The sequence below is a fragment of the Astyanax mexicanus genome, unplaced genomic scaffold (genome assembly GCF_023375975.1).
Source record: "Astyanax mexicanus isolate ESR-SI-001 unplaced genomic scaffold, AstMex3_surface scaffold_39, whole genome shotgun sequence".
NCBI classification, from domain to species: Eukaryota; Metazoa; Chordata; class Actinopteri; order Characiformes; family Acestrorhamphidae; genus Astyanax; species Astyanax mexicanus.
In genome coordinates this window covers 820,163-847,455 of record NW_026040049.1, presented here as the reverse complement: position 1 = coordinate 847,455, position 27,293 = coordinate 820,163, and the positions used below count along the sequence as shown (strand labels likewise).

Here is a 27,293-nt window from a genome sequence, read left to right as displayed (position 1 = left end):
TTGCACGTGGCTGTTTATCTCTATAAGTAAATATAATCAGTGTTACAGGTTTAATTCATTTCCACAGCTGGAGGAGGTTTATACACTTTATAAGGGTTTATAAAGGCTGTAGTGGTGAATATAGTGGTGAAAAACTTCACAGATCATCTGCAGGAATTGACTGATTGTATTCATTTCAGCATTAATGTCATTACTCTACCATCGCTAATCTGGATTTTAATCATTTACTCGTGGGTTTGATTGGTAAATTCCAATATGCACAGTTAGACCACAAGCTTGGCATTATAATATAATATAATATAATATAATATAACTTATCCGTTAAGGGTCGCGGGGGGGCTGGAGTCTATACCAGCCGGCTATACACCCTGGACAGGCCGCCAATCCATCACAGGGCAGACAGACAGACAGACAGACAGACACATCCACTCACACACTCACACCTAAGAGGCAGTTTTTAATTTTTATCCGACATCCAATTAGCCTGGAGGAAACCGGAGCACCCGCAGACACAGGGAATAATAGAATAGAATAGAATAGAATAGAATAGAATAGAATAGAATAGAATAGAATAGAATAGAATTGCTTCAACCCTGAAAATTGGCGGTCCCTGGTGTTTAAGGTGCTGAACTGAAAGCAGAAAGCTCTTTAAGTAGAACGTTAAGAATAACGACAGGGTCGGGTTACTCGTTAATCTGCGAGTGAGTTTACGTAGTTCTTTAGTTACGCACGGGTTTGGGAAACACTCTTTAATTAACGATCAATCTTAAGTACGAGTTAACGAAGTTCTTAGCGTTACGAAGCTTTCGGGAAACCCACCCCAGGCTTGTTAGAGAGAAGGTCTGTTTCAGAGAAACCACACTGGAGCTTCAAACGTACTAGAACCGTTCTAATACAGAATTTAGAGCTAGAACCCTTTCATTACCGAATGTAGTAATTTAGTGCTAGAACCCTTCTGTTAATGGTCCTAGCATTTAGTTCTAGAACCCTTTAATTAGCAGTCCAATAATATTGAGCTAGAACCCTTCTCTAATGGTTGTAAGTATTTACTGCTAGTGGTCCAATAATTTAGTTCTAGAACCCTTCTCTTAGGAGTCTAAGCATTTAGTTCTAGAACCCTTCTCTTAGGAGTCTAAGCATTTAGTTCTAGAACCCATCTTTTAGTGGTCCAATCATTTAGTGTTAGAACCCTTCAATTAGCAGTCCAATAATATTGAGCTAGAACCCTTTTCTTAGCGGTCCAACAATTTAGTGGTAGATCCCTACTATCCTACTGTTAGTGGGTCAAGCATTTAGTACTAGAACCCTTCAATTAGCAGTCCAAGATTTTTTTAGCTAGAACCATTATCTTAGTGGTCTAATAATTTAGTGCTAGAACCCTTCTCTTAGTGGTCTAAGAATTTAGTTCTAAAACCTTTACTCTACTGTGACGGATTGGCGGCCTGTTTATAAAGGTTTATAAGGGATTATAAGGGTTTATAAGGGTTTATAAGGGTTTATAATATTTGATGCTCTGCTTCCCTCTAGTGGTGAAAAACATCACAGATCAGATAAATCAATATTCAGATTAGAGTTTATTATCAGTTACAGTAGTTTTAATAATTTAATCATATTTTAAAAGATTTAAATAAACCCAGTTCATTAAAAACTCAAAACAGAATGATGCCGTTTCTCATAACTGGATTCACCTGTGTGAATGCAGGTCAAAGGTCAACGAGTTCACCTAACTAAATTACTGTTCCAATAATAAGTGATAAAGGTAAAAGAGCGCTCACATTGATGCACCTGCTTCATTTATATTTATTTAGAATTATTGCACACTTTCTGTAAATCCTGTAAACTTCATTTATACACACGACAATATCACAGAATATATCCTATATAAACTAAATGCATCTTTTTGATTGGCGAGGAAATCCACATATATATATATTTAGTAAACATATATACATGCATTTTAATTACAATGGGGCATGTATTTAGTCAGTCACTGACTGTACAAGTTCTCCTACTTAGAAAGACGACAGAGGTCTGTAATTTATATCATAGTTTCACTTCAACAAAATACAGAAAATCACATTGTCTGATTTTTTAAAGGATTTATTTGTAAATTATGGTGGAAAATGAGTATTTGGTCGCCTACAAACAAGCAGGATTTCTGTCTCTCAGACCTGTATCTTCTTCTTTAAGAGGCTCCTCTGTCCTCCACTCATTACCTGTATTAATGGCACCTGTTGTTCATATTCTGCACGAGTTTAAAAAGATCTAATCCCAAATCACAGACATTTTACTCACAGATTAAGATTTTATAAAGACTCTTATAGGATCACTAACTGCAGGACTGCAACTCCATTCTTTCTGAGATTATTTCCCATCATGCTTCAGGTGGAGTTTACATACAATACACATTACATATTAAATTACAAATAATCTTTATATTATCAATATATAAATATATATTTATATATCTGCCACACTGTTAGTTCTTTCATTTTCATTCAATAAAATACATTTTGTGTTTAACTACAAAAGCCTTTAAGCTTTTTTACATTTTTTTTTGTAAAGAATACTGCTGTATATTTGCCTTTGTTTTAGATTTTAGAATTAAAGCAATAAAGAAATACATCATCATTCTTGCAAGATGTGTATTTATTAAACTTGTTTGTATTAAAAATAACAATAACTGCACAATAAGACAAAGTAGTGCAAAATAAAATAACTTTAAATACAGTGACTTTAAAGTGCTGCCTGTGTTTAAAATACTCTAAAGTAACCATATTAAAAGGCATATTAACTGCAAAATGTGATTAAAAAAAAATTGTTTGTAAACAGTCACGTGAAATATATTTTTGCGGCCTCCCGTAGCTCTTCTCCTATTGGTTGTTGACGTTGTTGACGTCACTCTTTGCGTGAGCCGAGTCTCAAGACTTACGATAATATTAAACGCTGAGAGACTGAATCTACAATCGATAATCTCCCTCCATCTGGAGCTCCACGCAAGATCTCGTCCTGTGGAGCCAAAATGATCACGAGAACACTGAGTAAAACCCTGAAAACCACACGGTAGAACCTGATAAACCACCTGCAGAGAGCCGGACTACAGTACAAAAGTCACACTAACTATAGAGAGGGACTCGAACCTTTCTCCAGAAAGGAGGATCTGGATGATCTAGAAGAGGACCAGGAGAACATCATGTGGTCAGATTAAAACTGAATAGAATTTTACTGGTAAAAACTCCACTCGTCGTGTTCGGAGGAAGAAGAAAGCTTGAAGAGTTGAACACCATACTTACTGTGAAGCATGGGGGTGGAAGCATCACGCTTTATCATGTATCGTTCTTCCATCTTCTCACCTCTGCAGACTGTATTAAACAGTAGGCTGGTCCTCACCAGCAGCTCAGCCAGAAACACACTGGCTTATATATATTTATATATATTTATAAAGCCATCTTATATCTCATCCATGATTTCTATAAACACCAGTAATTATCAGACCCGCTCTAGTGATCAGGATCAGCTGTTTTTACTGAACTGATAAAATCTGCTTTTAGCTACAGAACAGCAGCAGTGATCTGAAATTATTCACTACAGGAAACTTTAAAACTCTCTAAAACTCTCTAAAACTCACTAAAACTCACTAAAACTCTCTAAAACTCACTAAAACTCATTAAAACTCTCTAAAACTCACTAAAACTCTCTAAAACTCACTAAAACTCTCTAAAACTCTCTAAAACTCACTAAATCTCACTAAAACTCTCTAAAACTCTCTAAAACTCTCTAAAACTCACTAAAACTCTCTAAAACTCACTAAAACTCACTAAAACTCACTAAATCATTTTAAACTATTAACTGTACCTGTGTTAGTAGAGATTTTCTTTTACCACATTATTTATTTTAGTTATTTCGTCTTTTTATTTATCTAATTTTAGGTTTTACCATTTATTTTATTCAGTTTATTCTTTTCATCCTTTTATTTGTTTTGTTACTGCCTTTACTTTTACATTTTTATTTTAATTTATTTTATTTTATTCATTTTTTACTTTTTATGTGTTATTTTACTGTTTTTTTATTTTTGACCCTTTACATTTTTATGTCATTTATTTTCTTCCTTTTATTTTCTAAATATGTTTTACTTATTATTACTATTATTATACTATTGTTTATTTGTAGTTCCATCATTTACTTTTTTATATAACTGTGGTTATTTTAGTGCTTTATTTTCGTTTACTGTGTTTTTATTTTATAATTCAAAGTATTTATCTCTTTGTTTTATTGCTCTACATTTTAGCCTGTCTGCATATCCTTTTATTTTGATTTATTTTATTTTTTTAAATTAAATCTTACATTGTTTGCTTGTTTTTATAATTTAGACTTAAGTTTCAGTCCCTTTAACTCTGTGTAAGCTCAGCTGCATTAAAATGAGGGTTACCCTCAATGTATTTACAGAGTGAAAATAAAGGTTGATTGATTTGTTAATTTGATTGATCAGTGAGAGCAGAGCATTGAAGATTGAGTGGGTCTGGGTCTTCCAGCATGACAATGACCCAAAACACAGCCCGGGCATCAAAACAGTGGCTCTGTAAAAAGCATTTCAACGTCCTGAAGTGGCCCAGCCTGTTCTCCCAGAGTTAAAATCAGTGTTACCCAGAGACATCCCCAAAACATGCACAATACAACTATCTAATTATTTATTTGTAATTGTTGATCAGAAAGAAATTAAGAGTAAAGATCTGTAAATAATTAATCTACAGAAATGTTACAGGGATTATTATTAAAATCCTTTACTTCAGAATCATCTGCAGTTTAGTAAAGGGACAGTAGAGGGCGCTAAGTCACTGTAAAATTTATTTATTTATTTATTTATTTATTTGGAGCTCATATGAGTCAGGGCATTACTGTGCTTTAATGCTGTAAAACACAGCAGGGCTGTGCGATACTGTAAAATTTGATATGGATCCAATTCCAAATAAATACAGGGCCAGTATTGCAGATACCGATATACCAATACCAATACTTTTTACTACTATCATCTACTTTTGTGTAGAGGAGAGCAATGCATCTTAATTATTAAGTGCATCACGCATTAAATGCATCATCAATATGCAAATTTGAATGAAAACTCATGAATTCTTATGATTATTAAATCATTTTGTAAGTTTTCCTTGAATAATTAATCATGTTAATGATGATAATTAAACACAGAACAATGTTTTTTCAGATAAATAGAAAATTTAATAGAAATAATAAGTATCTCTAAAATGTTTATAGAAAACTTTTGAGGTGGTAATCTGAATTTGCAATTTAAAAAAAATATTTTTTTTTATTTTTATTTTTCCTGATGTTTCTTTACAGTTAATATAAATATTTATTCAGTATTAATATTTCAGGTTTGAGGCACAGCTAGATCTTAGTTTTATATAATATATCTATTTTTCAGTTCCAGTGAAAATAATTTAGTTTTAGAAAAGGGGGCGGGGCTAATTAAGCAGGGATCGATCTCATCACACAAGTATCGATCAATAGCCAATACCAACGTTAGTATAGATACTATTGATATTTTAAATTGATCCGTCCGTCTCTAGAACACAGAGAAAGTGTGAGTGTTTCTGCTGAGTTAAATCTACAGTGATTATTAAACATCTAAACCTTGTTCTTCAGCTCCATCACACAAACCTGCTGAAGACAGGAAACACTGACCTCTGACCCGGATCTCTTTCATTACCAACAAACCTTACATTACAAAGTACTGAATAATACTCTTATTATTGATCAAATACTTATTTTCCACCATAATTTATAAATACATTATTTAAAAATCAGACAGTGTGATTTCCTGGATTGTGTTTCTCCTAGTTAAAGTGTAGTTATGATGTAAAATTACAGTTAATTGTAAGTAGCAGAACTTCAGCACTATCAGTAGCTGTACTGCAGAAGCGTCTGTTCTGATTATAGAAAGTAGAATACACCGTCTAACTAACCCACTCACAGTTCTTAATAATACTATCATTACCTGCATGCTAATTATCAGCAGTGCTAAAATTACTAAAAATCTAACTACAGATAAAAGTAATAGTTCAAAACTAGGTTTAGCTGTAAAAAATAAAAAAAAAAAATGAATAAATAAATTATACAGAACTGTGCAAAAGTTTTAAGCACCAAAGCAAATGAACACTAATCCATTTATCTCAGCAATACGAGTGTTTTTACCTGAAGAGCATTTCACAAACAAAGAAGTGAAAATTAATTTGTTTTCCTTTTACCTTTTAATGACAAACATTTTTTCTTATATAAAAACAGTGAAAAAATGTAAAAACTTAACAAACGGAAACATTTTAGAATCTGAGAGTTAAATAAAGCACTATTTACATACAGTACATTTTCTGTGCAGTGAGAGATTAACACTGTGAGGATCAGGTTATATTTATATATTTACAGCATTTATCTAACGTTATTATTGATATACACGGTTATTTATATTACAGATGTGAATCAGTGTTGGGAGTCTAGCCCAGGGACTCTTATTGGTGTAGAGCAGCATTCAGTATTCAGTCACCCAGACCTGGAATTGAACCCCCGTCTCCCACACTGTATCTCACTGGCAGGTGGTGGTGTTATCCACTGCACCACACTGATCAGAGGAGCAGTAAGAGAGTGTGATCTGCAGTAAATCAGAGTTCTGGAAGGTTGGAGTGGAAGCTCTCAGGTGTCCAATCAGGAGAATCCAGTCACCTGACCTCCTCTACCTGAAAGAACACCTGGAGACGTGCAGAAACATGATCAACACACTGTTATCAGGAGAATCAGGAGAATCAGGAGTTTCTACACAACAATAAGAATAAATCTGAAGAACCTCTACAGTAAACTCACCACAGAAATTCATGTATTCTTGTAAACTGTTGCTCCTTCTTATTCCAGCGCTCTGTTTCTCTCTATTCTCATCATCAGCTTCTCTCCTGAAGTCCGATCGGAAAGCTGTATACAAGCCCACCATTCCCGATAAGGACGCACGTTTTCTCTTTTGAACGAAGTCGATATTTCGAAAACTGCGGCACTAGTTAACCGGACAAAAAACAGGTGGAATAATAATAAGAAGAAGAAGAAGAAGAAGAATAAGACTTAAGAAGATCAGTACTGTGATTGCATTACTGCAATCACACTAATTAAAAGTGTGGGACACAATGCTAGTCAGTTTGGAGAAAATGTAAATATACAACATTCAATACATAATTAATAATAATAATAATCAAATCTGTTATATTATTTTAAATATTAGGTGATAACTGATCAGTTTTTGTCATATGTATATAATTCAGACCTTTCACGTATATTTTTTTCTAGCAACAATAAATGTAATGTGGAGTAACCTGTTTAGGTTTTATATATATATATATATATATATATATATATATATATATATATATATATATATATATATATATATATATATATATATCATAATAACCTACAGTCTCTGCAACCTAACTCTACACTGTAAAACCCGATAAGTTGACTAAACTCAAAACTTTTGTTGTAACCGATTACCTAATAAATTTTAAGTTCATGTAATATAATTTTAAAGTACAATGAACTTAACAAATACATATACATATATATTTAAAATTCATATTTTCCTGAACTTGTATTTAGTCTTCTTTCCGGTTTCATTCAACATTTTTTAAAATACTCTTAGAAAAGTAGATGAAAGAAAATAGTAACGAATTAAAAGAACTGAGAGCACAGTGAGAACACAGAGTCACTGCAGCTCAGTAAATGATGCTTGTTCTACAGCTACAACACAGAGACCAAGCATTTAATCGTAATATATGATCTACAAGTTTACCTAAGGTAGCCCAGGGGGAATCACTACACACTGATGGTGAGTGCTACAAACTGGGGGACACACCCAGTATGCAAATAGATTGTGACAGAAGCCAATGGAAAAGAAGCTGTTAATGGCAACAGACTAAACTCAGTTATTATAAGTTGATTCAACTCAGAGATCTCAGTTTGAATGTGTATGTGCCCAAGAATGTTCAACTAACTCAAAATAGTTGAGTATTGTTTAGAAATATCCAATTTTATGTAAAACAGACTTAATTTGTTTGAGTTCAAACAACTTCTGGGTTTACAGTGTATATAAAAAACTCCAAATGTTATTATTTTCCCTGACACCTTAAACAGACAGTTATCAGCTGAAGTTCCACCTTAATCGCGGCGGTTTCTCACCGTTGTAGGCGGTGGTTTCCCCGCCCCGACTCCACTTCAGAGCTTGTACAGAAACCACTCACTACACACACACACTCACTACACACACACACACACACACAGTAGTGTAGGCCACTCCCTAAAGTGAAGGAACTAGGTTTCCAGCCCCGACTCCACTTCAGAACTTGTACAGTTTCAGTATATAAGCGCCTTCACACAGCTCCCATTCACACAGTGCCTTCCCTTCAGTACAGAAGCGCTCTCTCCGCCCCCCTCACTGTAGTATATATAAGCACTCAGGCCGAGCAGAGCTTCACCCGATCCCGCAGCAGAGATGAACCCAACCGAGATCAGCCTCCTGTGTGACGGAGCGAGCCCGGTTCTCTACAGAACCGAGAAAGAGGAGAAGCTGCCCCGGGCGGAGCGGCCGGACCGCGGCCTGGAGGGACTGCAATCCGCTAAACACGGGATCGCCTACAACGGTGAGAAACCGCCGCGGTTAAGGTGGAACTTCAGCTGATAACTGTCTGTTTAAGGTGGCAGGGAAAATAATAACATTTGGAGTTTTTTATATAGAGTTAGGTTGCAGAGACTGTAGGTTATTATGATATATATATATATATATATATATATATATATATATATATATATATATATATATATATATATATATATACAAGGGTGTAGGAGCGGGTTTGATATTGGGGGGGGGCACATTTGCACACATTTTTTTTTCTGTATTCTGTTTATTATTAGTTACATCCAAGTAAAGGAGATTTAACAACCTAAACAGGTTACTCCACATTACATTTATTGTTGCTAGAAAAAAATATACATATGACAAAAACTGATCAGTTATCACCTAATATTTAAAATAATATAACAGATTTGATTAATATTATTATTAATTATGTATTGTATGTTGTATATTTACATTTTCTCCAAACTGACTAGCATTGTGTCCCACACGTTTAATTGTATCTAGTTTTGTTTTTCTTAAACTAAACTAATTCCAAAGCTAATTCAAAAGTTAAGCTAACTGACTGTCACAGGCTGTATTTTATTAAGCACAGAGTTGGTGTGTTTTGATTAGTGCATTTTTAACCAGCTATCAGAAACATAGCAGTTAACATGGTTTACATGGTTAGCCTACCGTTACCTTTCTGTTAGAAAAATCGCTGGATATCCATACCTGGTTTAAAATCATCTGCTGTATTCCGATCGCGCTGCTTAATCTCAGAGCGGAGGAGGGGCTTCCCCCCCACCAGCACACTCTCCTGCGCGCACCGCAAAACCAGCAAGCTGATTGGCTGTTTCTACTGAGAGGCGGAACTTAATTCCTGAACTGGCTCCGTGATTGGCATTAAGAGATTTCCCATTTACTCAGTGGTCACCTGTCTCCTCATTAATAGTACAGCTGATCTGAGCGAAGCTATTTCATTTTTGGGGGAACAAATCCCCCCCGGTTCCTACGCCAATGTATATCTATCTATCTATCTATCTATCTATCTATCTATCTATCTATCTATCTATATATATATATATATATATATATATAGAGAGAGAGAGAGAGAGAGTTTCTGCCTGCAGTATATTATATTATAAAAATGTTTTATTCAGTTCTATATGCTTTTATTGTTATATAAGGTTATATGAATTGTTGTGATGCCCCGATTATATACAGATATTTTGAGCTGGCTTTGGGTTAAATACAGTCAGTATGTGCTGGCTTTGGGTTATATACAGTAGTGAGCTTGATTTGGGTTATATACAGTGTTAAGCCCTGGATTTAGGTTATATAAAGTTATTACATGCTAATACTAGCTTATATACAGCTGCTATAGGCTGATACTAGATTATAACCAGTTATTGTATGTTCATACTAGGTTATACACAGTTATATATTTATTGATTTATTTATATATATATATATATATATATATAGTAGTCTACAGTAGAGAACAAACAAAATGTGTTTATTTGATTGTATGTTAAATATTGTTAAGAAGAGTATATATTAATCAGTATCTGCCTCCATAGGATCAGTTAGAAAGAGATCCTATCACTGCTACTTGTGTGTAGACACCGTCTCTGATCATTTTCGCCTGCACTCATTAACCGATAGATGTCGGACAGATTGGTTAAGAGTCGGTGAGAGAACAGGACAGCGCTGGGACTCGTTCTCATGTAAACAATCTTAATCAGAAAGCTGATGAGGAATATTGTGCAGCAGAACTCGCTTCAGATTCAGCATTCCTCACCATCACTACTAGCGCATTGTGCTCCTGAGCTCTTTACTCAGTCTTACCTCAGGATAAATCTCAAACAGCAGCAGCTATTTCTCTTTACACTTCAATATCACAGATAAACCTATACCTATAATTATTCAAATCATTCAAATAAGATACATTTCACCCAATGGTACATTCCTACAGTCAGCTGATCTGTTTTACCTTTAGTTACATATAAGCACCGTGAAAATAAAAAGTAATAATGTAAAAAGAGAAAACTTTATTAAATTTGAAGAAAAACTCTTCATAAAAGGAGTTAACTCTGCCTCCAGTCGGACTGAGCAGAGTTCAGCTTCCCCGGGCTGGTAATCACGTTCATCCCTGGGGACAAAATCATCTGAATTAGTAACAGCATTTCATATAAAACACCATCATAATTCACTATTTACACATTAACTCACTCAGGTTAATCTACAGTTACTCTGTCTAACAGTTAATCCTGTTACACTGTACACCTGCCTGGCGGGATTAGCTTAGCATGCTAGCAGGATTTGGGGGGGTTTAGCTTAGCATGCAACTCGTCCGCCATGTTTATAAAACTGAGCGCTGGAACTCTGAGCTGGTGAAATGCATCATGGGATTGCCTTCACCGTGAAGGATGTATCTCACACTGCTTCAGAATCGGGGTAAAATAAAGAAGCTGACTACTGAATGGGACAGTTAAAATAGTTAAAAGTATTTTTCAGTATGAAAAATTACTTAATTACTGTAATCAACATAATATAAAACTAAACTGCAATGTTATGTTTCAGTTTCATATAAAACTACTGTGTTTTACAGCACTTTTACCTGAACTCACCTGTTCTCTTTATTCTCCTCCACAGCCAATAGGAGAGAAGCTGATGAGAAACAGAGCGCTGGAATAAGAAGGAGCAACAGTTTACAAGAATACATGAATTTCTGTGGTGAGTTTACTCTAGAGGTTCTTCAGATTTATTATTATTGTTGTGTAGAAACTCCTGATTCTCCTGATTCTTCTGTTAACAGTATGTTGATCATGTTTCTGTACGTCTCCAGGTGTTGTTACAGGTAGAAGAGGTCAGGTGACTGAATCTGGAAGCTGGATTCTCCTGATTGGACACCTGAGAGCGTCCAGAACTCTGATTTACTGCAGATCACACTCTCTTACTGCTACTCTGATCAGTGTGGTGCAGTGGATAACACCACCACCTGCCAGTGAGATACAGTGTGGGAGACGGGGGTTCAATTCCAGGTCTGGGTGACTGAATACTGAATGCTGCTCTACACCAATAAGAGTCCCTGGGCTAGACTCCCAACTCTGATTCACATCTGTAATATAAATAACCGTGTATATCAATAATAACGTTAGATAAATGCTGTAAATATATAAATATAACCTGATCCTCACAGTGTAAATCTCTCACTGCACAGAAAATGTACTGTATGTAAATAGTGCTTTATTTAACTCTCAGATTCTAAAATGTTTCCGTTTGTTAAGTTTTTACATTTTTTCACTGTTTTTATACGAAAAGAAAGTTTATTTTTGTCAATAAAAGGTAAAAGGGGGGAAAAAGTTGATTTTTCACTTCTTTGTTTGTTGTGTGTGATGCTCTTCAGGTAAAAACACTCGTATTGCTGAGATAAACGGATTAGTGTTCATTTGCTTTGGTGCCTAAAACTTTTGCACAGTTCTGTACAATTTATTTATTTATTTATTTTTTTATCTTTAATTTTTACAGCTAAACCTAGTTTTGAACTGTTTCTTTTATCTGTAGTTTGATTTTTAGTAATTTTAGCACTGCTGATAATTAGCATGCAGGTAATGATAGTATTATTAAGAACTGTGAGTGGGTTAGTTAGACGGTGTATTCTACTTTCTATAATCAGAACAGACGCTTCTGCAGTACAGCTACTGATAGTGCTGAAGTTCTACTACTTACAATTAACTGTAATTTTACATCATAACTACACTTTAACTAGGAGAAACACAATCCAGGAAATCACACTGTCTGATTTTTAAAGAATGTATTCATAAATGATGGTGGAAAATAAGTATTTGATCAATAATAAGAGTATTATTCAGTACTTTGTAATGTAAGGTTTGTTGGTAATGAAAGAGATCCGGGTCAGAGGTCAGTGTTTCCTGTCTTCAGCAGGTTTGTGTGATGGAGCTGAAGAACAAGGTTTAGATGTTTAATAATCACTGTAGATTTAACTCAGCAGAAACACTCACACTTTCTCTGTGTTCTAGAGGTGTGCGGATACCTGTGTGATGAGATCGATCCCTGCTTAATTAGCCCCGCCCCCTTTTCTAAAACTAAATTATTATTTTCACTGGAACTGAAAATATATATATATATAAAGATATAGCTGTGCCTCATCATTTTTAAATTGCAAATTCAGATTACCACCTCAAAAGTTTTCTATAAACATTTTAGAGATACTTAATATTTCTATTAGAATTTCTATTTATCTGAAAAAACATTGTTCTGTGTTTAATTATCATCATTAACATTATTAATTATTCAAGGAAAACTTACAAAATGATTTTTCATTCAAATTTGCATATTGATGATGCGTTTAATGCGTGATGCACTTAATAATTAAGATGCATTGCTCTCCTCTACACAAAAGTAGATGATAGTAGTAAAAGTATTGGTATTGGTATATCGGTATCTGCAATACTGGCCCTGTATTTATTTGGTATTGGATCCATATAAAATTTTACAGTATCGCACAGCCCTGCTGTGTTTTACACATTAAAGCACAGTAATGCCCTGGCTCATATGAGCTCCAAATAAATACATAAATAAATAAATAAAAATAAAGAAATTTTACAGTGACTTAGCGCCCTCTACTGTCCCTTTACTAAACTGCAGATGATTCTGAAGTAAAGGATTTTAATAATAATCCCTGTAACATTTCTGTAGACTAATTATTTACAGATCTTTACTGTTAATTTCTTTCTGATCAACAATTATAAATAAATAATCAGATAGCTGCATTTGCACACACTGTATCTGGTGTTTTGGCCCATTCTTCTGTGCATGTTTTGGGGATGTCTCTGGGTAACACTGATTTTAACTCTGGGAGAATGGGCTGGGTCACTTCAGGACGTTGAAATGCTTTTTACAGAGCTACTGCTTTGATGCCCGGGCTGTGTTTTGGGTCGTTGTCATGCTGGAAGACCCAGAAACACTCAATCTTCAATGCTCTGCTCTCACTGATCAATCAATCAACCAATCAATTAACCTTTATTTTCACTCTGTAAATACATTGAGGGTAACCCTCATTTTAATGCAGCTGAGCTTACACAGAGTTAAAGGGACTGAAACTTAAGTCTAAATTATAAAAACAAGCAAACAATGTAAGATTTAATAATAAAAAAAATAAAAATAAAAGGATATGCAGACAGGCTAAAATGTAGAGCAACAAAACAAAGAGATAAATACGTAGAATAATAAAATATAAACACAGTAAAGGACTAAAATAACCACAATTTTTTATATATATATATAAAATAATAGTAATAATAATAATAATAATAATAACAAGTAAAAAATATATTAAAAAAATAGAAGGAAGAAAATAAATGAAATAAAAATGTGAAATTAGATCAATAAAAAGCCAAAATAACTAAAATAAATAAAGATAAAAGAAAAACTCAACTAAAACAGGTACAGTCTGTCTGAAGGTGGTTAGATATTAAAAGTTTAAAATGATTTAGTGACACAGTGAGTTTTAGTGAGTTTTAGTGAGTTTTAGTGAGATTTAGTGAGTTTTAGTGAGTTTTACTGAGTTTTAGAGAGTTTTAGTGAGTTTTAGTGAGATTTAGTGAGTTTTAGTGAGTTTTACTGAGTTTTAGAGAGTTTTAGTGAGTTTTAGAGAGTTTTAGTGAGTTTTAGTGAGTTTTAGAGAGTTTTAGTGAGTTTTAGTGAGTTTTAGAGAGTTTTAGTGAGTTTTAGAGAGTTTTAGTGAGATTTAGTGAGTTTTAGTGAGTTTTAGTGAGTTTTAGTGACTTTTAGTGACTTTTAGTGAGTTTTAGTGAGATTTAGAGAGTTTTAGTGAGTTTTAGTGAGTTTTAGTGAGTTTTAGAGAGTTTTAGTGAGTTTTAGTGAGTTTTAGTGAGTTTTAGAGAGTTTTAGTGAGTTTTAGTGAGTTTTAGAGAGTTTTAGTGAGTTTTAGAGAGTTTTAGTGAGTTTTAGTGAGTTTTAGTGAGTTTTAGAGAGTTTTAGTGAGTTTTAGTGAGTTTTAGAGAGTTTTAGTGAGTTTTAGTGAGTTTTAGTGAGTTTTAGAGAGTTTTAGTGAGATTTAGAGAGTTTTAGTGAGTTTTAGAGAGTTTTAGAGTTTCCTGTAGTGAATAATTTCAGATCACTGCTGCTGTTCTGTAGCTAAAAGCAGATTTTATCAGTTCAGTAAAAACAGCTGATCCTGATCACTAGAGCGGGTCTGATAATTACTGGTGTTTATAGAAATCATGGATGAGATATAAGATGGCTTTATAAATATATATAAATATATAAATATATATAAGCCAGTGTGTTTCTCGCTGAGCTGCTGGTGAGCACCAGCCTACTGTTTAATACAGTCTGCAGAGGTGAGAAGATGGAAGAACGATACATGATAAAGCGTGATGCTTCCACCCCCATGCTTCACAGTAAGTATGGTGTTCAACTCTTCAAGCTTTCTTCTTCCTCCGAACACGACGAGTGGAGTTTTTACCAGTAAAATTCTATTTAGTTTTAATCTGACCACATGATGTTCTCCTGGAGAACCTCTGCAGGGATCTAGAGATGTCCTGGAATAATGGTCCTGCTGGAGTTCAGTGCTTCCTGACGGAGTTAGTGTGTTACTGATGCTAGTCATTCTTCAGGTTCTACTGTGTAGTTCTGGGGTTTTTGCTCATTGTTCTCAGGATCAATTTCACCCCACTTGCATGAAGCCCCAGATTGAGGAATATTACCAGTCATCTTTCATGTTTCTCATTTTGTTTCTTATTTTCTCAATGTTGAAGTGAGCCTATGATATAAATACAAGTAGGAGAACTTGTACAGTCAGTGACTGACTAAATACATGCCCCACTGTAATTAAAATGCATTTATTTATATTTACTAAATATATATATATATATATATGTACACACATGGATTTCCCCGCCAATCAAAAAGATACATTTAGTTTATATAGGATACATTCTGTGATATTGTCGTGTGTATAAATGAAGTTTACAGGATTTACAGAAAGTGTGCAATAATTCTAAATAAATCTAAATGAAGCAGGTGCATCAATGTGAGCGCTCTTTTACCTTTATCACTTATTATTGGAACAGTAATTTAGTTAGGTGAACTCATTGACCTTTGACCTGCATTCACACAGGTGAATCCAGTTATGAGAAACGGCATCATTCTGTTTTGAGTTTTTAATGAACTGGGTTTATTTAAATCTTTTAAAATATGTTTAAATTATTAAAACTACTAGAACTGATAAACTCTAATCTGAATATTGATTTATCTGATCTGTGATGTTTTTCACCACTAGAGGGAAGCAGAGCATCAAATATTATAAACCCTTATAATCCCTTATAATCCCTTATGAACCTTTATAAACAGGCCGCCAATCCGTCACAGTAGAGTAAAGGTTCTAGAAATAAATTCTTGAAAATATGAGAAAGGTTCTAGCTAAAGAATCTTGGACTGCTAATTGAAGAGTTCTAGCACTAAATGCTTGAACCACTAACAGCACAACAGTAGGGTTCTAGGACTCTTTTTTCCTGGTACATGCTTCTGTTAGGTCATATTTTAATATTTCTGTAGAGTCAGTTGAAAGTATGATAATTGATAATGAAGCAGGAAGAGCAAAAGTTTAAATAAATTAGGAAGTTTGGCTCCAAAATCGAAAGATTAAATTAGAAACCTTGGCGTAATTTTTACTCTACATTAACTTTAAAATCTCACATTGATAATGTAACGAAAACAGCTTTCTTTATTTAAGAAATGTAGCGCGAGCTAAACCCTGTCTTAATCTGCAGGATGCTGAGAAACTGATCCGTATAGCACCCGTTTTAGCTTCACTTCATTGCTGCCTGTGTCTTTTAGGATTGATTTTAAAATGATTTTACTGGTTAATAAATCGAATGGGTTAATGGGTTAAACCTACATACACCTCAGACTGTCTGACAGAACATGTTCCAAATCCTGTGTTCAGATCATCAGGAGCTGCTCTATTAAACACTCCCAGACTGGTGAAGCAGCAGCTTTCTGCTTTTATGCCCCAAAAATATGGAAAAAAACACAGCTAAAAACTGTCCTGTTTAGCCTAGCTTTCTACTAGCTTCTGTTCTGCTTCTACTTTACTTTTTATTTGATTGCTTTTGTTGTTCTTATTCTTATTTTATATTTTTTGTTTATTTAAATTTTATTCTATATTTTATTTTAATATAAATGTCTTATATCCTACTATTTTATAATTGTTTTATTTGTTTTATATTACTTTTTCCATTTTGCTTATTGATTTAATTTTATTGTGAAGCACTTTGAGCTGCATTTTTATGTATGAAATGTGCTATATAAATAGAGTTTATTATTGTTTATTATTATTAAATGCTTGGACCAATAACAGTAGGACATAAATGATAAATGTTTGTACCACTAAGAAAAGGGTTCAATCTTAATATTATCGGACTGCTAAATAGAGGGTTCTAGAACTAAATGCTAGGACCATTAACAGTATGGGTTCTAGCACTAAATTACTACATTCAGTAATGAAAGGGTTCTAGCTCTAAATTCTGTATTAGAACGGTTCTAGTGCGTTTGAAGCTTTAGTGCGGTTTCTCTGAAACAGAGCCTGAGCTCTTATCTAGCTCCGCCCCTCACGTGCTGATTGGTTGTGCTTCGTGTTGCCCCGCCCCTTTCAGGTGTTGCTGGAAAGCCCCTGTAGCAGAACAGGTAACAGGTGTAGTGAAGACAGTGAGCGAAGAGCTAGAACAGGGTTCTGATACTTTTATATTAGAATTTACTGTATTAGAACCGGGTTTCAGTGGTTCTGATACTTTTATATTAGAATTTACTGTATTAGAACCGGGTTTCAGTGGTTCTGATACTTTTATATTATAATTTACTGTATTAGAACCGGGTTTCAGTGGTTCTGATACTTTTATATTATAATTTACTGTATTAGAACCGGGTTTCAGGGGTTCTGATACTTTTATATTATAATTTACTGTATTAGAACCGGGTTTCAGTGGTTCTGATACTTCTTTATTATAATTTACTGTATTAGAACCGGGTTTCAGGGGTTCTGATACTTCTATATTATAATTTACTGTATTAGAACCGGGTTTCAGGGGTTCTGATACTTCTATATTAGAATTTACTGTATTAGAACCGGGTTTCAGTGGTTCTGATACTTTTATATTAGAATTTACTGTATTAGAACCGGGTTTCAGGGGTTCTGATACTTTTATATTAGAATTTACTGTATTAGAACCGGGTTTCAGTGGTTCTGATACTTTTATATTAGAATTTACTGTATTAGAACCGGGTTTCAGGGGTTCTGATACTTCTTTATTATAATTTACTGTATTAGAACCGGGTTTCAGGGGTTCTGATACTTTTATATTATAATTTACTGTATTAGAACCGGGTTTCAGTGGTTCTGATACTTTTATATTAGAATTTACTGTATTAGAACCGGGTTTCAGGGGTTCTGATACTTTTATATTAGAATTTACTGTATTAGAACCGGGTTTCAGTGGTTCTGATACTTTTATATTAGAATTTACTGTATTAGAACCGGGTTTCAGGGGTTCTGATACTTTTATATTAGAATTTACTGTATTAGAACCGGGTTTCAGGGGTTCTGATACTTTTATATTATAATTTACTGTATTAGAACCGGGTTCAGGGGTTCTGATACTTTTATATTAGAATTTACTGTATTAGAACCGGGTTTCAGGGGTTCTGATACTTTTATATTAGAATTTACTGTATTAGAACCGGGTTTCAGGGGTTCTGATACTTTTATATTAGAATTTACTGTATTAGAACCGGGTTTCAGTGGTTCTGATACTTTTATATTAGAATTTACTGTATTAGAACCGGGTTTCAGGGGTTCTGATACGTTTATATTAGAATTTACTGTATTAGAACCGGGTTTCAGGGGTTCTGAAACTTTTATATTATAATTTACTGTATTAGAACCGGGTTTCAGGGGTTCTGATACTTTTATATTAGAATTTACTGTATTAGAACCGGGTTTCAGGGGTTCTGATACTTTTATATTATAATTTACTGTATTAGAAGCGGGTTTCAGTGGTTCTGATACTTTTATATTAGAATTTACTGTATTAGAACCGGGTTTCAGGGGTTCTGATACTTTTATATTAGAATTTACTGTATTAGAACCGGGTTTCAGTGGTTCTGATACTTTTATATTAGAATTTACTGTATTAGAACCGGGTTTCAGGGGTTCTGATACGTTTATATTAGAATTTACTGTATTAGAACCGGGTTTCAGTGGTTCTGATACTTTTATATTAGAATTTACTGTATTAGAACCGGGTTTCAGGGGTTCTGGTACTTTTATATTAGAATTTACTGTATTAGAACCGGGTTTCAGGGGTTCTGATACTTTTATATTAGAATTTACTGTATTAGAACCGGGTTTCAGGGGTTCTGATACTTTTATATTAGAATTTACTGTATTAGAACCGGGTTTCAGGGGTTCTGATACTTTTATATTAGAATTTACTGTATTAGAACCGGGTTTCAGGGGTTCTGATACTTTTATATTAGAATTTACTGTATTAGAACCGGGTTCAGGGGTTCTGGGTAAATGGAAGAACCTGCTGGGGTCCAGATCAGCATGCTGGCTCAGACTGGGGGAACCGTCTGCGCTCCGGTTCTACAGGGGAATAAAATACTCGGCCCTGTTACTCTCAAGTGCATCATATACGGGGGTGAGTGGTGTTTAATCATATATATTTCATTTAATTCATAGATTAAGTTTATATATATATTTATATCTGCTTTGGGTTAAAACAGTGTATGAATGTATGTATAGTATAAGTTAGTATGTATTTACAGTATGCTGTATTATTATTATTATTATTATTGTGTCTAGTTTATAGTATTAAATAGTATACAATCAGTTTATATAAAAACTCTAAACAGAACATTAATGTGAGTATAATGAGCTTTATTATGTAAATAAATTGGTTAATATTTTATATATATATATTAATGAATGAATTGTGAGGAACTACGGTATACACCTCTATAACTAAATGTAGCTTGGACCAAAAATTAAAGGGTTCTAGTACTAAGTGCTAATAGTTGGGTTCTAGCTTCTAGTTGGCTTCTAACACTAATTACCTGGACCATTAAAATAGGATTTTTACATTAATTATTTGGACCATTAACAGTAGGGTTCTAGAATTAAATGTTTGAAATAAATTATTGGACCAATAAGAGTAGGGTTCTAGTGCTAAATTCTTAGACCATTAAAAGCTAACATTAGGGTTCTATAACTAAATTATTGGACCAATAAGAGTAGGGTTCTAGTGCTAAATTCTTAGACCATTAAAAGCTAACATTAGGGTTCTATAACTAAATTATTGGACCAATAAGAGAAGGGTTCTAGTGTTAAATTCTTAGACCACTAAGAGTAGGGTTCTAGCACTACATTCTTAGACCTCCTAAGAGAAGTGTTCTAGAACTAAATTCTTAGATCCTGAAGAGAAGGGTTCTAGTTTTAAATGCTTGGACCACTAAGAGAAGGGTTCTAGTGCTAAATTCTTAGACCACTAAGAGCAGGGTTCTAGCACTACATTCTTAGACCTCTTAAGAGAAGTGTTCTAGAACTAAATTCTTCTATCCTTAAGAGAAGGGTTCTAGTGTTAAATTCTTAGACCCTTAAGGGATGGGTTCTAGTACTAAATTTGTAGACCACTAAGAGAAGGGTTCTATTACTAAATTCTGAGACCCTTAAGAGAAGGGTTCTAGAACTAAATTTTTGGACCCTTAAGAGAAGAGTTCTAGTGTTAAATTCTTGGACCCTTAAGAGAAGGGTTCTAGTGCTAAATTCTTAGACCACTAATAGTAGGGTTCTAGCACTACATTCTTAGACCTCCTAAGAGAAGTGTTCTAGAACTAAATTCTTAGACCCTTAAGAAGAGTTCTAGTACTAAATTTGTAGACCACTAAGAGAAGGGTTCTAGCACTAAATTATTGGACCACTAAGAGATGGGTTCTAGAACTAAATTCTTAGACTCTTAAGAGAAGGGTTCTAGAACGAAATTTTTGGACCCTTAATAGAAGGGTTCTAGTACTAAATTTCTACACCCTTAAGAGAAGGGTTCTAGTACTAAATTTCTAGACCCTTAAGAGAAGGGTTCTAGTACTAATTTCTTAGACCCTTAAGAGAAGGGTTCTAGAACTAAATTCTTAGATCACTAAAAGCTAACATTAGGGTTCTAGAACTAAATTCTTAGACCACCAACAGCTAACAGTAGGGTTCTAACACTAAATGATTGGAGTACTAAGAGCTATCAGTAAGGTTCTAGCACTAAATGTTTGGACTATTAAGAGCTAACAGTAGGGTTCTAGCACTAAAAGCTTGAAACACTAATAGTAGGGTTCTAATACTAAATTATTGGACCTCCTTAGAGAAGGGTTCTAGTACAAAATTCTTAGACCCTTAAGAGAAGGGTTCTAGTACTAAATTCTTAGAACCTTTAGAGAAGGGTTCTAATGTTAAATTCTTAGTCCACTAAGAGTAGGGTTCTAGCACTACATTCTTAGACCTCCTAAGAGAAGTATTCTAGAACTAAGTTCTTAGACCCTTAAGAGAAGGGTTGTGTTAAATTCTTAGATCCTTAAGAGATGGGTTCTAGTACTAAATTTCTAGACCCTTAAGAGAAGGGTTCTAGAACTAAATTCTTAGGCCACTAAAAGCTAACATTAGGGTTCTAGAACTAAATTCTTAGACCACTAAAAGCTAACAGTAGGGTTCTAACACTAAATGCTTGGAGCACTAAGAGCTAACAGTAGGGTTCTAGCACTAAAAGCTTGAAACACTAACAGTAGGGTTCTAGAACTAAATTATTGGACTACTAAGAGAAGGTTTCTAGTGTTAAAGGCTTAGACCCTTAGATCTCCTAAGAGAAGGGTTCTAGAACTAAATTCTTAGACCCTTAAGAGAAGGGTTCTAGAACTAAATTATTGGACCACTAGGAGCTAATGCTTGGGTTAAAGATATATTAGTAAGAATAAGATATATTAGAATAATTAAAGTTGAAGAAAGATGTTAGTATTATTGTTATATATATATTTATATATCTATTTATATTGTTTATTTCCTCTGCAGGTTCTGGAGTTTCCAGTGTTAACACAGCAGTCGATGCAGGAGGTTCTCCTGTAGTTCCAGCTCTGACTGAAGGTACAGTAACTCCTGGGTTCCACCGGTTCTGCAGCTGATCTTCTCTAGAATCCCCTCGTACACTATATTATATATATATTTAATATGTGTTTTATTTGCAGTTGAAATGAGCAGCATCAGCATCAGCAGCAGTAGACTGCACCTCCATCAGCCTGTGTGACGGCCTGGTGACGGTTCTGATTAGACCCAGACCAGCGGGTGGAGGAACCCTGGTGGAGGAGACCTCCAGAATCATCAGAGACGTTCTCTGGGTTTATATAGACCATCAGAACCAGAACCAGTACAGAACCCAGTACAGAACCCAGAGGACAATGAACAGTCAGATCCAATCATTCATCGAGAATCACAGCATGGCTTTGAGGGGTGAGTTCAGTCCGGTTATCTTCGGTTCTCCGCACTGTTCATGTTCCTCATATATACTGTAAAACCAGAATTACCCGTAAACAATAACTAAACTATATTTTACTCAATTTAAAGCTCCACTAGGTAGGATTCAGATTTTGTGCTCGTGGGCTCCCCCTACAGTTGCAGAGTGAAATAAATGTAAACAGCACTGTCGTAAAATGTAGATTTCAGTTTGGAGCAATTTACTGCAAGCTAAGCTTACAAACAGCCATATTTTACACTTTATATGATATATTTACACATTTAACCCGATCGCTAATGCTAATCGCTGCTAGCTTCCGCCTGCTAGCCTACAGCTTTAGCAGTTAAAAAACAAACACTTTAACTCAATTTATACTTCACATATTTACACTCTGGTTGTTTTAATAACCTTTTAACTCTCTTATTAACATTTTAAACTCCGTACAAAACAGAAATACCCTCTGATTTACTTATAATCTCTCTTTATCTGGTACTTATCTGAACTCACGGGAGCTTCTCCGGTACAGCACAGACGAACAGCATAAAAAAAGATTCGTTCCAATGAACGACTCTTTTAAACGAATCTTTTTAGTGAACGGATTCTAATGATTCAGTTCATCTAAAAGAGCTGCTGTGCTCATCACTACCAGATAACTTCTGTAAAGAATTAACCAACTCCTAACAGCGGGTTTTTGTAGTCCTTGTAGAAATGAAAGCGCAGCGTAAGTTCTACTATAGACTCCAATGCTACGTCACCTAATTACCTATCCAATCAGATTTTCTCTTCTGCTTTAAATAACGATCACTCATTCAGTACCTTGCTGCATTTCAGACGCTGTTGGTCGCTCTTCCCCTCCTCCCTCCCCGCCGCCTCCAGGTTGGTCCCGTTTGGTTGCCCGGGGGTTGGCTCCGCCCTGTCTTCAGTGTACGACAGGATCTGCAGAGCCCAGATGTATCAAGCCCTGGGCCGATGACGGGCCTACGCCAAAGACTCTAATACATGAAATTGTTTCTATACGACTTTCACGAACATATACGTGTACTTGTTTCGCCTACAAATATTTTGTTCAAACATTAAATAATTCAACTAACTAAATTTGCTTCCGGAGTCGTAATAGTAGAACTGTTAGAACTACAAGTCTGAAAGCATGTTGCAGTGCTGGAAAGCAGGTCGCAGTTCTCGCGAGCGTTGGTCGCGGCCGCCTAGTTAAACTTACAGAGTCTGGTTTGAGCTCAGAGGAGCTCCGGCACAGACACGAGAGCACCGCTATTCCTCCTATTACACCTCAATGCAGCGCTGCAGTGAGATTCAAGCTGTAATTTTACTGCTTTAAAAAGATCAATAATCAAGGAAATCCTACCTAGTGGGGCTTTAAGTCAAAATTACAGCTATATGCAAATCTACTCTATTTTAATCTTTTTACCTGAATTCAAAGAAGAACATGGTGCAATTGATACCCAAAGACATAAATCAAATGATCTTACCGTTTAGGCAAAATAACTAACGATTTAGTCTTAAGTAAATATTACTTAAAAAAATTAGCAAATTACATCAGTCTTTAGTAAACATTACTTTTGAAAAAAATAATTAGCAAATGTCAGTCCTGGTGCTGTCAGTCTGCCTGCTCTGGACTCTGAACTGCTCAGCAAAGACTCCACTTCCCAGCATGCACTCACACAGGACTTCCCTGACTCTGATCTCCACTGATCATGTGACGCTACGGTGTTCCCGCTCCCCCAGTTACTGATTGGTTCCACCTGTCCTAACTAGTATAAATACCCCTTTGCTTTCTCTGTTCCCAGGCCAAGTACTGAATGTAGAAATCCATCTCTCTTCAGGACTGACAAATTGCTTCGATGTAGTACTTCACAATTTTCTCAATTGTTTTTTGCTGTTTTCTCTCTTGTTTGATTCCTTGTTTTTGTGTCTTTAGTAAAATAGATAGATAGATAGATAGATAGATTAGATCTTTTTTGTCATTGTTACTTTAACAAGAACAATGACATTACAGTGCCTTCAAAATAAAACTATATCTATATATACAGAATTGAAACCACATCCAACAGGATTAACTGTGGACGCTGTAAGAGGAAGCTGTCTGAAAGGGATGTTCGGGTGCTAACCCGGATTGTATCCAAAAAACATAAAACCACGGCTGATCAAATCACGCAGAATTCAATGTGCACCTCAACTCTCCTGTTTCCACCAGAACTGTCCGTCACCACAATCAATTATTGTGCTCTAAAACCAGGTGTTTCAGTTTCATACTCCAACACCTGTGTGTTTCTACAGGTATAGTCCAGAAGCTGAATTTGGAGGAGCAGGACGACAGTATGAACATTATTAGCAGCGTAGCTGAGACTATTTTTAGCGACGGAACCACGAACTGGGGGCGGATCGTTAGCCTGGTGGCGTTCGGCGCGGTGGTGTGTGATCATCTGAAGAAGAAGAGTCGAGATCACTGCGTGGAGAACGTCGCCCAACACATCTCCACCTACCTCAACACCCACCAACACCAGTGGCTCATCAACAACAACGCCTGGGTGAGGACCAAACACTCAAACACCCCCTCTAGAGCCAATTAGTCCTGACTCACCTGCTTAACGAGCGATTCATAACGAGGCTGTTAACGAGGATTATCCCACAATGCCCTGCTGTGATGTATGAATGACTGGCGGCTCGCCCTCCATTGATCCGGGTTCTCGTAACCGTAGACGCACTGAGCTCACTTTTTCCTCTCGTTAATTATGCAGCCAGGTGTGTGTTTATGCGCACGATTGGTCACACCTGAGAGAGGTGCGGTCATGTGATCCGAGTACTCAATGACTCAATGAGTTCTCACGTTCGTTAATTAATTAACTATCGCTCATCGGATGAATCAAATGATTATGTACTCGTTTACTGAAGTATTAAACCCTGTATAACTCTTGATGGCGCGTCTTTGTGGTTAATTTGTGGAATCTGTTAGAATTAGAAATTGATTGTTAATATTCTGTATTTTTGTCTTTCTTTTCGTCTTTCAGGACGGATTCGTGGAATTCTTCCGCGAGGACGACTCAGACTCACCAGTCCGAAAAGCCCTGATGGCCTACGCTGGATTTGCCTGGCTGGGGGCGGGGCTAGCACTACTGATTTGATGATGGGGGCGGGGCTGAGCACAGTGACCAAACTCATTATGATAAATGGCACATGTTTGTGCTAAAGAATAGTGCTGCGAAAGGCTGAACTAAGAATTTAGCACTAGAACCCTTCTCTTAGTAGTCCAATAATTTAGTACTAGAACCCCACTGTTAGTGTTTTAAGCTTTTAGTGCTAGAACCCCACTGTTAGTGTTTCAAGCTTTTAGTGCTATTTAGTTCTAGAACACTTCTCGTAGTAAGGGTCTAAGAATTTAGTTCTAGAACCCTTCTCTTAAGGGTCTAGAAATTTAATACTAGAACCCTTCTCTTAAGGGTCTAAGAATTTAGTGCTAGAACCCTTCTCTTAAGGGTTCAAAAATTTTGTTCTAGAACCCTTCTCTTAGTGGTCTACAAATTTAGTATTAGAACTCTTTTCTTAAGGGTCTAAGAATTTTGTTCTAGAACCCTTCTCTTAGTAGTCCAATAATTTAGTACTAGAACCCTACTGTTAGTGTTTCAAGCTTTTAGTGCTAGAACCCTACTGTTAGCTCTTAGTGCTCCAAGCATTTATTGTTAGAACCCTACTGTTAGCTGTTGGTGGTCTAAGAATTTAGTTCTAGAACCCTAATGTTAGCTTTTAGTGGTCTAAGAATTTAGTTCTAGAACCCTTCTCTTAAGGGTCAAAGAATTTAGTTCTAGAACACTTCTCTTCGGAGGTCTAAGAATGTAGTGCTAGAACCCTACTGTTAGCTCTTAGTGCTCCAAGCATTTATTGTTAGAACCCTACTGTTAGCTGTTGGTGGTCTAAGAATTTAGTTCTAGATCTCTAATGTTAGCTTTTAGTGGCCTAAGAATTTAGTTCTATAACACTTCTCTTAGGAGGTCTAAGAATGTAGTGCTAGAACCCTACTGTTATTGGTCCAATAATTTATTTCAAACATTTAATTCTAGAAATCTACTGTTAATGGTCCAAATAATTAATGTAAAAATCCTATTTTAATGGTCCAGGTAATTAGTGTTAGAAGCCAACTAGAAGCTAGAACCCAACTATTAGAGGTTCAAGCACTTAGTACTAGAACCCTTTAATTTTTGGTCCAAGCTACGTTTAGTTATAGAGGTGTATACCGTAGTTCCTCACAATTCATTCATTAATATATCTATAAAATATTAACCAATTTATTTACATAATAAAGCTCATTATACTCACATTAATGTTCTGTTTAGAGTTTTTATATAAACTGATTGTATACTATTTAATACTATAAACTAGACACAATAATAATAATAATAATAATACAGCATACTGTAAATACATACTAACTTATACTATACATACATTCATACACTGTTTTAACCCAAAGCAGATATAAATATATATATAAAATTAATCTATAAATTAAATGAAATATATATGTTTAAACACCACTCACCCCCGTATATGATGCACTTGAGAGTAACAGGGCCGAGCAGGGCCGGAGTGGGCCCTTTTTCAGGCCGGGAGTTTTATGCCCAGATCCAGCCCACTTTTTCCATGGAGCAGGAATTTGAATAAATGAAACAGCAGCTAGATATTACAATGCCTTCTTATTGCATATAAGTAACAGAACACCCTTCACTTAAACAGGTTTCATTCAAATTTAAATCAGATAAAGATTTAAAAGGTAAAAATTTATTTTATGAATTAATATTACTTAGAAGCCTTTACAAAATTTATTGAAAACACTTATTTAAACAATTAAACAATTATTTAATTGAACATGTAATGTAATAGTCTTATTTATCCATATCTTTCATATTGTAATATAGTTTGGGGGAGTACATATTCTACTAGTCTTAGTAAAATTCTGGTTCTTCAGAAACGATTTGTCCGTATTGCAACACGATCACATCTAAACACTTCATCTGCTCCTTTAT

General features: G+C 35.1%; 1 protein-coding gene across 1 annotated transcript; it reads left to right on the top strand.

Annotated features, from left to right (window-relative positions):
- The first annotated feature begins 8,481 nt into the window (after positions 1-8,481).
- On the top strand, positions 8,482-25,435 carry LOC125794076 (induced myeloid leukemia cell differentiation protein Mcl-1 homolog). Its single transcript, XM_049473549.1, has 3 exons — positions 8,482-8,687; positions 24,553-24,803; positions 25,284-25,435. The coding sequence occupies exons 1-3, from the start codon at positions 8,540-8,542 to the stop codon at positions 25,395-25,397; spliced, it is 513 nt and encodes a 170-aa protein (XP_049329506.1). The 5' UTR covers positions 8,482-8,539; the 3' UTR covers positions 25,398-25,435.
- The last annotated feature ends 1,858 nt before the right edge of the window (positions 25,436-27,293 follow it).